The 14,017-nt window shown below is 40.6% G+C and overlaps 1 protein-coding gene across 1 annotated transcript in view; it reads right to left on the bottom strand.

The window, feature by feature from the left end:
- mkln1 (muskelin 1, intracellular mediator containing kelch motifs) overlaps positions 1-14,017 on the bottom strand; it is a 39,633-nt gene that overhangs the window by 7,818 nt on the left and 17,798 nt on the right. Inside the window, exons 5-13 of the mRNA XM_017494175.3 lie at positions 13,876-13,985; positions 10,606-10,798; positions 8,748-8,825; positions 8,357-8,422; positions 7,575-7,687; positions 6,210-6,422; positions 5,862-6,083; positions 5,216-5,345; positions 2,162-2,309 (exon numbers count right to left, since the gene is read on the bottom strand). Of these exons, the coding sequence (XP_017349664.1) occupies positions 2,162-2,309; positions 5,216-5,345; positions 5,862-6,083; positions 6,210-6,422; positions 7,575-7,687; positions 8,357-8,422; positions 8,748-8,825; positions 10,606-10,798; positions 13,876-13,985 (1,273 nt within the window). The remainder of the gene's footprint in view (positions 1-2,161; positions 2,310-5,215; positions 5,346-5,861; positions 6,084-6,209; positions 6,423-7,574; positions 7,688-8,356; positions 8,423-8,747; positions 8,826-10,605; positions 10,799-13,875; positions 13,986-14,017) is intronic.

Here is a 14,017-nt window from a genome sequence, read left to right as displayed (position 1 = left end):
ATAACTCTCCTCAACAAATATAATCACATGTCCATGTACAGTATTATATGTTAGCTACCAGTTTTTTTTGTCTAGTCAGTTAGGTTTCTGGGTAACGACAACATGGGAGTGGGGAGAACACTGGAACTATTACTTGTCTGGTGGGCTAGCTAATGATCATTTGTCCACACCTGGACAAATAGGGAGAGAGTTACTTTGTGTGCACAAATGTACAGTGCATCTGGAAAGTATTCACAGCGCTTCACTTTTTCCACATTTTGTTATGTTACAGCCTTATTCCAAATGGATTAAATTCATTATTTTCCTCAAAATTCTACAAACAATACCCCATAATGACAACTTGAAAGAAGTTGTTTGAAATCTTTGCAAATTTATTAAAAATAAAAAACAAAAAAGCACATGTACATAAGTATTCACAGCCTTTGCTCAATACTGTGTTGAAGCACCTTTGGCACCAATTAGAGCCTCAAGTCTTTTTGAGTATGATGCTACAAGCTTGGCACAACTATTTTGGGGCAGTTTCTCCCATTCTTCTTTGCAGGACCTCTCAAGCTCCATCAGGTTGGATGGGGAGCGTCGGTGCACAGCCATTTTCAGATCTCTCCAGAGATGTTCAATCGGGTTCAAGTCTGGGCTCTGGCTGGGCCACTCAAGGACATTCACAGAGTTGTCCTGTAGCCACTCCTTTGTTATCTTGGCTGTGTGCTTAGGGTCGTTGTCCTGTTGGAAGATGAACCTTTGCCCCAGTCTGAGGTCCAGAGCGCTCTGGAGCAGGTTTTCATCAAGGATGTCTCTGTATATTGCTGCATTCATCTTTCTCTCAATCCTGACTAGTTCCTGATGCTGAAAAACATCCCCACAGCATGATGTTGCCACTATCATGCTTCACTGTAGGGATGGTATTGGCCTGGTGATGAGTGTTGCCTGTTTTCTCCAGACATGACGTTTACCATTCAAGCCAAGGAGTTCAATCTTTGTTTCTCATGGTCTGAGAGTCCTTCAGGTGCCTTTTGGCAAACTCCAGGTGGGCTGTCATGTGCCTTTTACTGAGGAGTGGCTTCTGTCTGGTCACTCTACCATTCAGGCCTGATGGAGTGTTGCAGAGATGGTTGTTCTTCTGGAAGGTTCTCCTCTCTCCAGAGAGACACGCTGGAGCTCTGTCAGAGTGACCATCGGGTTTTTGGTCACCTCTCTGACTAAGGCCCTTCTCCCCCGATCGCTCAGTTTGGCCGGGCAGCCAGCTCTAGGAAGAGTCCTGGTGGTTCCAAACTTCTTCCATTTACGGATGATGGAAGTGACTGTGCTCATTGGGAGCTTCAATGCTGCAGAAATGTTTCTGTACCCTTCCCCAGATCTGTGCCTCGATACAATCCTGTCTCGGAGGTCTACAGACAATTCCTTGGACTTCATGGCTTGGTTTGAGTTCTGACATGCATTGTTAACTGTGGGACCTTTATATAGACAGGTGTGTGCCTTTCCACATCATGTCCAATCAACTGAATTTACCACAGGTGGATTCCAATCAAGTTGTAGAAACATCTCAAGGATGATCAGTGGGAACAGGATGCACCTGAGTTCAATTTTGAGTGTCATGGCAAAGGCTGTGAATACTTATGTACATGTGCTTTTTTTGTTTTTTTATTTTTAATAAATTTACAAAGATTTCAAACAAACTACTTTCATGTTGTCATTATGGGGTATTGTTTGTACAATTTTGAGGAAAATAATGAATTTAATCCATATTGGAATAAGGCTGTAACATAACAAAATGTGGAAAAAGTGAAGCGCTGTGAATACTTTCCAGATGCACTGTATGTATGAGCATGGATGGTCTCGTTATAAAACAATTTTGATAACGTGAAACAATTCTGAGGTACCACTGAGCAACAGAGAGAAAATGCAAATTTTACATATAGTGGAGAATAAAAGAGTTAAAATGAGAAGCGAGAGACAGACAGACAGAGAGAGATGGACAGACAGAGAGAGACAGACAGACAGACAGACAGAAAGAGAGACAGACAGAGAGAGCGAGAGACAGACAGAGAGCCGAGAGACAGACAGAGAGCCGAGAGAGAGTTAGAGAGACAGACAGAGAGAGATTGAGTTAGAGAGAGAGAGAGAGAGAGAGAGAGAGAGAGAGAGAGAGAGAGAGACAAACTACCAGTTGTTGCGGGCGATGTCATAGATCCAGAAGGAGTTGCGGACATTCTCCTCTCGTTTATCTTTGTCTTTGCTAAGGCCTGACAGAACATGAATCTCGTTCAGTTCTGGGTCGATGGTGGCACGCTGGGTGAAGCCAGTCATTGGTACTGAAACACACAAAAGTTGTAGGCTATTCAGCAATGCATCCAACTGTTACAATCCCTAGTGGATTCAAAGGCATGTAAAGGAATACAGAGTGCACTGCTGCTTGACGGACAATCCCAATCCCCCCACCCCACCCCCCGCAGAGTGCCGCTAGGGTGCCAGCTCTTTATTTCGATTCCCATTTCCTTACTACACTTGGCAGTAGCACAAAGTGTTTACACTGCAATGGAGGGGAAAGGAGATAAAGCTATCAGCACTTGGAACCACTAAACAGCAGGGGCTGCAAAGAATATTATCTTACTACTAAGAGTTCATAGAAAATGGCACTTTATAAACCAGATCCCAGTGCATGAATTTAACAGCTGTTATAGTGCAAGTGATAACAGGAACTGTCTTGTCTTGCCAATGTTGCGCAACTTTAAATGCCATTATAAACTGATAAAAAGTACAAGATGTCATGCTTTAATAAATAATTTGCTGTGGTATAAGAGAAATAAAACATTGTTATTAGAATAATAATAAATCAACTTCAGGGAGATAACAGTGGGCCGCATCACAGCACCATCACACCATCACATAATTTCTCCTTAACAGCATGCCCAGTCAGGTTTTATTCCTTATATGTGGCATCAAAAACACAAGAAAAGGAAGTCGAGGTCATTGTGAACATGTAGCTGTGAATATATAAACTCCACATATAATTATAACCAAATGAGATTTCAGAGAAATTTCACAGGGAAAAGCAAAGGTCAAAGACTGAAATCCCGATGAATTCTACAAAGTTTTTATCTAAAAAGCCAGCTTATCTGATCTACTCAAGCTTGAATGTGGGATTTACCAAACTGAGGTTACAACCGACAAGAGACCTGTCATACATCACATGCTTGAGTACATGCGTCATTGCAGTGCTTTCACAGGAAATGGCACACGCAGCCCGAAACAGCACACGAAACCATGCAGTGAGACAAGAAGCATCTCTCGGCACACTGGATCGGATCACGGACCGGCCGAGATGCCGGTTCTGAACAACAAGAGGCCTGGCGCTGAAATGGAAATACTTTTCATGACTCTGAGAGGAAGCAAGATAAACATTTGAGATTGATTATGTGCACAATGTTTGTACTTGCTGCTTCCTTGCTGGCAAAAAACATTCTGTTCTTTTTGTCTGTGTTCTTGCTCCCTGCCACCCCTCTCTTTCTGTTTCACTCTCTTACGCACACACACACACACACACACACACACAGTATCAGAGAAAGAACGCAGGGAGCTTTTTTATACATATTGCGTCAAGTCGCCTGTTGAAGTTTAAATCTGTTTACGAGGACAGGAAATGTGTCACTGCCTGCGTCTAGGTCTCTTTCTTTGTCTCTTCACTGCTACGGAGGTGACACCACGTCTACATGTTTCATATTGGTGACATAAGAGAATTAATGATGCTGCAAAGTTTTTAAAACAAACTAAATTAAAAACAGCGCTAACGAGCTGGCCACCACACCAGTTCCCTTTTTAGCCTTCCAGTTAATAAACCTCGCTTTGTTTGGAAACGCCTGGCCTCGTAATTTTGTTTGTGACAGCGCCATGCATATAAAATGTGTGTGGTGTCATGAATTGAGCAATGAAATTACCATCAGGTTTGTAAACTGCCACAAACAGCATGGGCGAACAAGGATTTCTAAGAACTCGGTTACTTCACTAGAATGACTGTCGGCTTCTCAGAATTTGACGGAGACCTTGTTCCGCCGCTGCATTGAGAGAAATGATAGGACAGCCAAGAACTAGGGGGAGGATGGTGTTCCCAAACTTGGACACTGGCTTTACTTCATAAAAACCAATGGCACCTGAATGGCAGACATTCCACATAATCTAGATGGATAAACAGATTAAAAACTTAAGTTTTCTGTAAGGATAGATTTATTTAATGTTTATAGAAGGAGTCTGTAGTGGCAGTGCTTTGCCTTTGTCACAGAGGACATTTTGCACTTACATGTTTCTCAATAATATGACAAGCTGCTTTTTTTTGTGTGTGTGTGTGTGTGTGTGTGTGTGTGTGTGTGTGTGTGTGTGTGTGTGTGTCTTAGATAGATTGGCAAATTGTTGAGTTATAAGAGGAATAAACCACTTCAGGAGATCCTTTAATAGGAAATGAATTAACTTCAGGGTTATACTGAATCACCACACCGCTCAGTCGTTGATTATTTTGCTATAACAGCATGCCCCATCATGATTTATTCCTTTCTAGATGAATATTTTTCTTAGCAGTAGAAACTATCGAGAGTAAAATTTGATCTACCATTTGGAAGATTCATTCTTTTAAATAAAAAAAGGTGTTTTGGAGCGTTTCGAAAATATCAAACATTTCTAACAGTGCTTGTAAGCTATTTATTTTACTGAAGAAAATGAAGACTGGTATGAAATTTAGCAACTTGTTCAACATTACTGCTACGGTCTTATCACTGAAGTGTGCTGTCGACTCTTTCCTCATACCTCACACTCTGGCAGTTAAGTGACGGCTGATCAAAGGAGGGATGGTGTACATACTGTTCGGTACGTAATGAGCTTAACTTCTTCCCGGGTCTCAGAGTTACAGTACACAGCGGTGACATCATGCACGCCTGATTCCTGTCCATTTCTGTGAATGAGGTCATTCTCGTTCCCGAGAGTCCTTCGTTCCCTTTTATGGCGGGCTTTCCGATAACGCTGCCTACAGGAGTCACCCTTTTAAGTTTCATCTCTTGAGATTTTACGATACAGAAATGAAGTCACACCTGCACTTCGATCTGAGTGCATAAACGAGCACCAGGAGCTTTTATTTTGCAAAATGTCACACAGCACAAAGCCCTCAAAACCAAGTAACTTTCAACACTACAAGCTCCATATTAACATGGCAGTAGTGGTAGTATATTCTTACCCATGCCCGAGTCTTTCTTGGTGCCGTCTGAAATGATCTCTACGTGGTCAGCGTCAACATCATAACTAAAGAAATCGTTCAGGTACGTCTTGGACCTCTGGCCTCCAAACACATACAGGCAGCGATTCCTCTGTGAGAAAGGAAAAAAAGAAGCAGTGTCATTGTCAAGAGTATTATATAATCAACCTATCCAAAAAACAACCAAACATCTAAACAAAGCAGTAATCAACAGCAACTCTGAAATTACATTATGTATAATAGGGAACAAAAGAAAATCCTCCATACCACACAATAATACCACTAACAGTGTCAAGCTGCAGACCCCAAAACCAGTGTGGCACAACTATAATTATGGCTGCACAATAACTGCTGAAATGATGAAAAATATTTTGTTCAAAATTGAAAACACTATGTTCCTGTTATCACTTAAGTTATAGCAGTTATAAATAGTTTCTCTCTCAAAGCTAATAAGACAAAAAAAAGTACATCAGTAAGGAAAAAAAAACCTCACTGTTACAAATCATATAAAAAATGATTCCATCTGCGGTCTTAACGATTATAATGCTACTGTGTAGGGAGGTATCATTCTGACAGTTGTTTAATATGTTTACAATAGCTTGGTCTCTGTGACAGAGGGGTCACTGACCGTGTGAAAGAGCATGCAGTGGCCGATGCGAGACTGCACATCCTCGGGGCCGGCGTTGCACGAGTCGTCCCTCAGAAGACTCCAGGTACCTGCTAGGCACTGATAAGCATACAGGCCACTGAACTGCGGCTCTGACGTGCGTCCATCATCGACGCTGCCATTACACGTCAGGATCCGACCGCCGAACGTGTAGATCATGTGCTTCTCAGAGTCCATGCACATCTGCATGACAGAAAGTGTACAGAACGTACCTTTATTTCTAGGTTTGTGCTATACACAGCACTTAATACACGGTGGTGTTGTCTGGTATAATGCACTATGGTCAGGTGTGGACCTTCAGGTGATTACCTGGTGGTCAAACACAAGTTTAGGGCCTCCATCTGCAGAAGTGTCCTCGCTGAGTAGCGTCCATGTGTTCGCATCGATGTCGTACCGGTAGAAGTCACTCTTCAGAGACTTGCTGTTTCGGACAGAAGAGTCCAGATAGCGGCCCAGCGTGTAGATCTGCCTCCTCTGAGAATCAATGCACATCTTATGGCAGGAGCGTGCACTGGGACCATTCTGACACACACAAAAACACACCCCAACGTCACTGCTTACACTCTTACATTTCACCATCTGCATCAAAAACACAATTATATCTATATATTACAGAATTCTGTTTACCGTGTACAGATTTGCAAGACAATCATGTTTTTGTTTTGATGCAGATTTGGTTAGAATTGCTAGAACAGCCTTGCTTCAAAATGTGCAAATAGGTTGAAATTTGCCTAATGTGAATTTACGCACTGATCAGTGTGTGACTGTTTTATCTTAGCCGGGAACAAACGAGTATCAAAGCAGCACTTCAAGGACGTTTAGTGTCTGAAATGTGCCTGTGTTCACAATAAATCTACTGAAGTTGATATTACAGTCACAAATTCAAGTCTCTGTGTTAACAATGCTAACTGCCTTACACGAGGAGAAATGATAACAGCAGCTCTGGGCCATTCCAGCCACAACAGCACTAGTGAGTTCAGGCACTGAGATGTTGAGTGAGGAGACCAGGGGTGCAGACAGTTCATCCCAAAGGTGTTCAATGCGGTTGAGATCAAGGTTCTGTGCAGGACACTCGAGTTATTCTACTCCAAACTTGACAAACCATGTCTTCATGGAGCTCACTTTGTGCACAAGGACACTGTCGTGCTCTAAGAGGCTTGTGCCTCTTAGTTCCAGTGATGGGATATTGTAATGCTACAGCGTACAAAGACATCCTGTACAACTGTGTGCTTCCAACTTTGTGGAAACAGTTTGTGATGGTCAGGTGTCCACAAACATTTGACCATAAACTGCTTACACGTGGGTGAATGGGATATTTGAAAGTGCACATTATATTATATATAGCAATTGATAGAATTAACCGAAGTCTATGTATATCGGTGTACTAATGTCAAAGTCACTAAGAACCTTCCAGATGTCACATAACACACCCTTATAGCATAAACTCTGGTCTCTGATACTAGCTAATGACGCTGCGGCTACTACATTTTACTTCTGGTGTCTGGTGGAATGGGTTTAAGCACCACTATGGCGGAGATCCAGGTCCACTTTCGCCTGCTGCATGACAATCTCTGGGGGGTTTGGGGGGATCAAATTCTGATTCTCGCTAGATCAGCAGAGAAATTGTTCGGCAGTTGTTGCTGAGTCACTATCATAACTTCCTGCTCGTCTCACCTCTTTCTCCGTGTCTCGGGAGATACAGGCCCACTGATTCTCCTGCACACTGTAGGCCCAGAAATCTGCCAAGTCCTGCGTGCCATCCCAACCTCCAAACAGATACACAGTCTCTGTGAGAGTGAGAGAGAGAGTGAAAGAGAGAGAGAGAGAGAGAGATTGGGTTTGGCAGAACAGTTATAGCCTCCGGTCACACTGCGTTAGATGTTGTTTGCAACCAGATGTCTCGATGTCTGACCTCCCAAGGAAACAGTGCTGCTTTATTCTTGTGTTATAAAAAGCATCAGAAAACAACAGGACTATTACTGTATTGCTGCAATAGTAACGTTTGTTACATAACATCCTTACATATATGATAATACAGTCCAAAAAAAAACAAAAAAAAACACTTCCGTACAGAATCCTAACTATAACAACGCCATTTAAGTTTAAATAACTCGTTTAAAGTGGCAGTGCAGTGCGGCAGTGGAGTGCAGGACAGGTCTCCATGGCAGCATTGCTATGGCAATAGGAACGAAGGTGCTGACGCAAACTGAGCTCAGATGTAGCCTTGTAACTCAAAGCCATTCTGGCCAGAGGGACTACATCAGGTCACTGGAATTGATTTCTTGCTTTCAGAGGATAAATCAGCGGCTAAGCTACATCTCTGCACTCTGTCTCGCTTAGAAATAATAATCAGTTTTAAAAAAAAACACACACACACACACGTATACACACAGTGCTCAGATCTAGAGCCATTTAGTGCAAAATCCAATGATTTATGTTCAGACGAGACATCTTACCCGTCTGCACATCTATCACCATCTGATGACCACCTCTCATCCCGGGCCTACTGTCATCCCCATCACCTAGCCGAGAGAGAGAGAGAGAAAGAGAGAGAGAGAGAGAGAGTGAGACAGAGAGAGAGCACAAGAGAGAGAGATGAACGTGACAGAAAGGTAAAATGTAAATTTGAAAAAATCAAACATTTATGTAGGTGGGAGAGAGCAAGTGGGAGAGGATTTGGGGGAAATAAAAAGCAGCAGCAGAGAGGCGGCAGAGAGAGAGGACAGAACAGGAGAATATGAAAACAGCCTTTAATCTTTCAGCCATGTGAGACATTTAATACGCTGCCATGTATTCTCAGACACTGACTGTTAGTATTAAGGCTGCTCAGTGGAGCAGAGGTACTACCTTTGGTGCATTTGGGGATGATCTGACTCCAACGTGGCTTGTACTCCTGTTGGCTGATGTACTGATTAAACAAGCCATCTAAAAAAAAAACAAACAAAAAAAAAAAACATGAGCACAGGAAACAAGAGACATGGGAGTCAAACCAGGGAGAGAGATGCACGAGCCAGTTAGGACTTTAATCTAAACCTGTAGACAGCTATTAGAGTTAAACTTGGACCAAAGAAAGAAAAGTCCATCAATGTTTCATTTGGCCACATGCCAATTAATTATGATAAAATATGTTTAATGCAGAGTGTGCAGCCAAACAGCATACATAAACCAAACAGAGAAGGGTAGTGAAGAATCAGTGAAAATATCATCTTAAAACATTAACATAATCAAAGTATATGATCTATTTAATATGTCTTTTAATGTGCAAGGAAGTATAACATCTTTACATCCATTTGAAAGAACATCATTGCATTGGTAATAAGCATTATTACTAACCTTTGCTAGCTTATATAATACCAGTCAAGATAGCTGATTTAAATGGAAAATATAATCCATTATTGTTCTGTTGACCTGCTTAGCCAGCGTGCAATGCCCTGTGCATTTACTGTACATTATATAGTGTTCTGTCCCATGCTGTAGTACAACCCCAATTCCAAAAAAGTTGGGACACTGTAAAATGTAAATAAAAACAGAATGCAATGATTTGCAAATCTCATGAACCCATATGTTATTCACAATAGAACATAGAAAACATATCTAAACTGAGTAAATGTACCATCTTAAGGAGAAAATACGGTAATTTTGAATTTGATGGCCGCAACACGTCTCAAAAAAAGATGGAATGGGGCAACAAAAGGCTGGAAAAGTATGTACCAATGCTCAGTTCAAAAGACTGCATTTCTGAAGGCATGGAGTGTATTAGTGCCTATGGAATGGTCAGCTTGCACATCTGGAAAGGCACCATCAATGCTGAAAGGTATATACAAGTTTTAGAGCAATATATTCTTCCATCCAGTCTTTACTTCTGAGAGACTCTGCATCTCTTAGATACTCTTTTTATACCCAATCATGTTACTGACCTGTTGCCAATTAACCTAAGTAGTTGCAAAATATTCCTCCAGCTGTTTTTTTTTTTAAGCAACACTTACTTTTCCAGCCTTTTCTTGCCCCCATTCCATCTTTTTTGAGACGTGTTATGGCCATCAAATTCAAAATGACCTTATTTTTTCATTAAAATGGTATATTTCCTCAGTTTAAACATTTGATATGTTTTCTATGTTCTATTGTGAATAACATATGGGTTTATCAGATTTGCAAATCATTGCATTCTGTTTTTATTTACGTTACACAGCGTGCCAACTTTTTTTGGAATTGGGGATGTATTACTACCCTGTGAATTTAAATGCCTGATGCATTAATTGTAGATTGTGCACTTGTCGCACACTTGTTTACTTGCACATTATTTAGTCCTGTGTCCCATGCTGCTGTATTTCATTACAACATATATAAGTTACATGGAGGAATGACAATAAAACTTCTCTTGACCAGATGAAAATGTGAATTTAATGAGTTAGCAAAAGTACTACACACATACGCACACACCCCACAACTGATGTAAAAAATGGAAAAAGACAGATCCACATTTACAACCCACACACTCAGCACTACACTTACACAGAGCCATTTCATTATTTATTCCAATAACACAAGGAACTTAAAAAAAAAAAATGAAGCTCCAAGCCAAGCTGCATTATAAAATACCTCGCATCAGGGATATTAAATACAAGCTCCATTTATGCAGCACAATTTGCTCATACAGCACCCAAACTTTCACTTAATTAAACAGATGCAGTGTTAAGTGTGTTACCTCTCACAGCTTTATCTATGAGCTCCTCACAGGCATCAAAGTCTCCACGGAGGACCAGGCGCTCATGGAGGTGTGTGAGCATGGGGTGCTCCAGTGCTATGCGCGTCTTCTTCTGCAGCGACTCGAAGGCCTCGGTGTAGTTGTGCTGGCGGAAGTGCTTCAGACACAGACGTATGGCCTCTTGTTCACGGTACTGCACGGGGGACAGAAAGAGGTCAACATTAGAACACGTCATGTCCTGACAGGGCTGTGGGACTGATTTCTGAAGAGATCACGATAGTCTTGGCTTTGACTACACCGTCAATGAGGATTCACTCTGGGGGGGAAAAAAAAGCATGATGAAAACAAAAGCAAAAAACCTAAGGAGTTTACTAAAGCTGTATGTAAAAACTGCATCTTGTCTGAGAAGCACAGATAAGTTAGCATGATAATAAATCTAGTGCATTGAATTAGAAACACAGCTAAATTTCATTTTAAGTGAGTACTGTATCATCACTGACAAAAAAAAATACAATTACAGATTATACTACAGTAACAAACACTTAATATAGGACGATATACGACTTCACTTTTTGTTTTTAATAAACAACATATCTGTTCTGCATGAAATCATTATCCTAAGGCTGTTCTCACACTTTTAATCTAGAAAAAGTGCTAACCAGGGCACCTTTTGTGCTGATTTTTTTTCCTTTCCAGATATTGGCCACCTGCCAATTCCCACTCACCAGCCAAATCTCCCCAATCATATGACAGCTACAGTACCAACCAGGGAGGTTGAAGACCATCACATCCTTCAGCCCAGACACATAAATACAACCAATTGCATATTTTCAAACTGCTGCGTCACAAGGAAGCAGAACATGCTTAGAGTAAAGAGCTATCTACCTTCTGCACACATAACTCACAAGTTATAAACACACAAGTGTTTAGTGTTGCTGTGACTGACAAGAGAAAGAGAGTATGCCATCCCTGCCACCCAGAGAGCATGGCCAGTTTTGGCTGCAGGCTAAAGATGGCTGGGGCATCTTCTGTACTCGAAGTTGCGATCTCCAGACGATAGGGCAAACGCTTTTCTGTTGCACCACTCGAGAGCCACTTTGTGTTGTTATTTATATTATTATCCATTTTCAACATTTAGTCTAAGGCAAGCAGGAGGCAGGCGGTCAGAGCTTTGTCTCTGTGCTACTAGACAGACTGTCAGAATGCAGGCTATGCAGCTGATACACAGCTGTGACAAATAAACACCGGTAGCACTGCTTATTAAAAAGGGACAGTCCGGCCTTTTTCCAGATCATCACCTGGAAAACATATGCCAGCAATGGAGAGAGAAAAAGCATCCTAGCACACTCTGATCTTGGAAACTGCCTTGTTCTAAATAAATAAGATTAGATAATAATGTTAATTAGATAATTATTATCTAAATAATGCATCTTCTTAACCAGACTGGATACTCCTTCAGCTATTTTTTTGGTTGTCTTAGAGTCATACATCATATGGAAGACTGGGCAAATTAATGAAAGGATTATGCGTTCAAACGTAAGTAATACCAGCACAGGTATTTTCAGTGCCTGTAATTCAGCACAGACATTTTTAGTGCCTGTAATTCAGCACAGTTATTTTCAGTGCCTGTAATTCAGCACAGGTATCCTACAGTAACCAGATTATCAGATTGCAGAATAAGGTGATTGTGTTTATTTCAAGTGAAATTATGAATACTGCAGTATGATAGCAGTTCTTACTGAAAAGGAGGAAAAACAAAGAAAAAGAATGGTATAATAGCCATACAACCCAATATCATGATCTTTGGTACATCGCAGTATAAGCTGTGATGCAACATTGCTGAATGTACAATTTGCTCACATTTGTTAAAAAGGACTATTAGCCATTTGTAGATGACTGAAGCAGTGTACAATACAATTTTGCGTGAAAGATTTGCGTTGTGGTGAAGCATAAAGCGACAATAACCGATTATAATGCAAGATTTTCTCACATTGCTACACCTCTAGATGAAAGGTACACACAAATGAATCTTGTCGAGATTCAATCAACACAACAATGTAATTAACATTAAAAAGCATTAAAATGGCACAACAGCTCTCTTTCATTAAACTTTTAAAGAAACAAGTACAGATTCAAGGGCAGAAAATGACATGCAATCTTTTCTGACTAATGACATGAAGTAACGACAGTGAAATGAGCAGCAACTGAGGAATCCGCTTCAGTCATGTGGAAAAAAAGCCACATATCAGTTCCTTATGTACATTTCATATGCATTCGACACGCCTAATTTACCAGATACGCAAACCATTTCCATAAAAAGACCCAGTTTATGCAGATGATGTGATAGTGAGGCAATAAAAAGGAAATTATTCATCACTAGGCTACAAACATAGACAGAAAAAGGCAGAAAACTACAAGCAAAGAAGAATGTAGTTCAAACTGCTGGTGTTGAGGTTGCTGCATACACGGATATTTACTTTTGCACATTGTTATTGCTATTATTATTATTATTATTATTATTATTATTAATGATAAAAGAAAGGGCAAATGAAAAAGAACAAAACAGAGGAAGAACAAACAAAGAAGCAAAACAGCAAAATAATGTGCACAAGAGTAGTGAAGCAAAAATGAAAGGAAAAAAAGAGCTAAAAGTGAAAGAAAGAGTGGAAGAAAGAAAATGAAAGAGAAAGAAGACAGTAGAAGACAGCAAGAAAGAAAGTGTAAGAAAGCAAAAAGGAATAAGAGTGTTGAGAAAAAGATTGAAAGAAAAAGTGAAAGAGAGGAAGAGAAAGAAAGAGCAAAACAGAAAGCGTAAAAGATAGAAAGAGCACTAAACTGGAGCACTTACCACAGTGCTATGATTTATACTCCATGATTCTGCTGTATGTAATGGTTGCTATGCAGAGTGATAAGTATTTTAATCGTTAAATAAATTAATTTATTATTTTTTAAAATCATAAGTGTGTTCATACAGAAACGGCAAAAATGAAAGTGATCAATACAGATAACATCTATGAAACTAGCCTAAACTTATTTTACAACCAGACTTGTAATAACTGAAAAAAGAGTTAGTGAGAATCTGACTTCCTGTCAAGACATTGAGTTCACGCATCTGATTTAGCTCTACGATGGCAAGGACAAGCATCTGGCGCTCTGCCATGTCGAGGACATAAAGCTGTGCCATTTCAGCTACCTGGAGACCATCCAGCTTACATGAACTTCACTGAGGTTAGTACTAACACACTGGTGATGGTGAATGTAACAACTCACCTTACTGTACCAGTTAAGGCAGGGCTGGACTACATCCGGATCTTCTATCCCGTGCAGCTCAATGTACCAGATACTGAAGTTAAAACTGGGGCCCCATGACATCAGAGGCACTGAACCCACGGCAATAAAGGAAATAAGAACA

Source organism: Ictalurus punctatus, chromosome 19 (assembly GCF_001660625.3).
Source record: "Ictalurus punctatus breed USDA103 chromosome 19, Coco_2.0, whole genome shotgun sequence".
Lineage (NCBI taxonomy): Eukaryota > Metazoa > Chordata > Actinopteri > Siluriformes > Ictaluridae > Ictalurus > Ictalurus punctatus.
The sequence above is the reverse complement of the archived record's forward strand: the minus strand, read 5'-3'. Positions and strand labels throughout refer to the sequence as shown.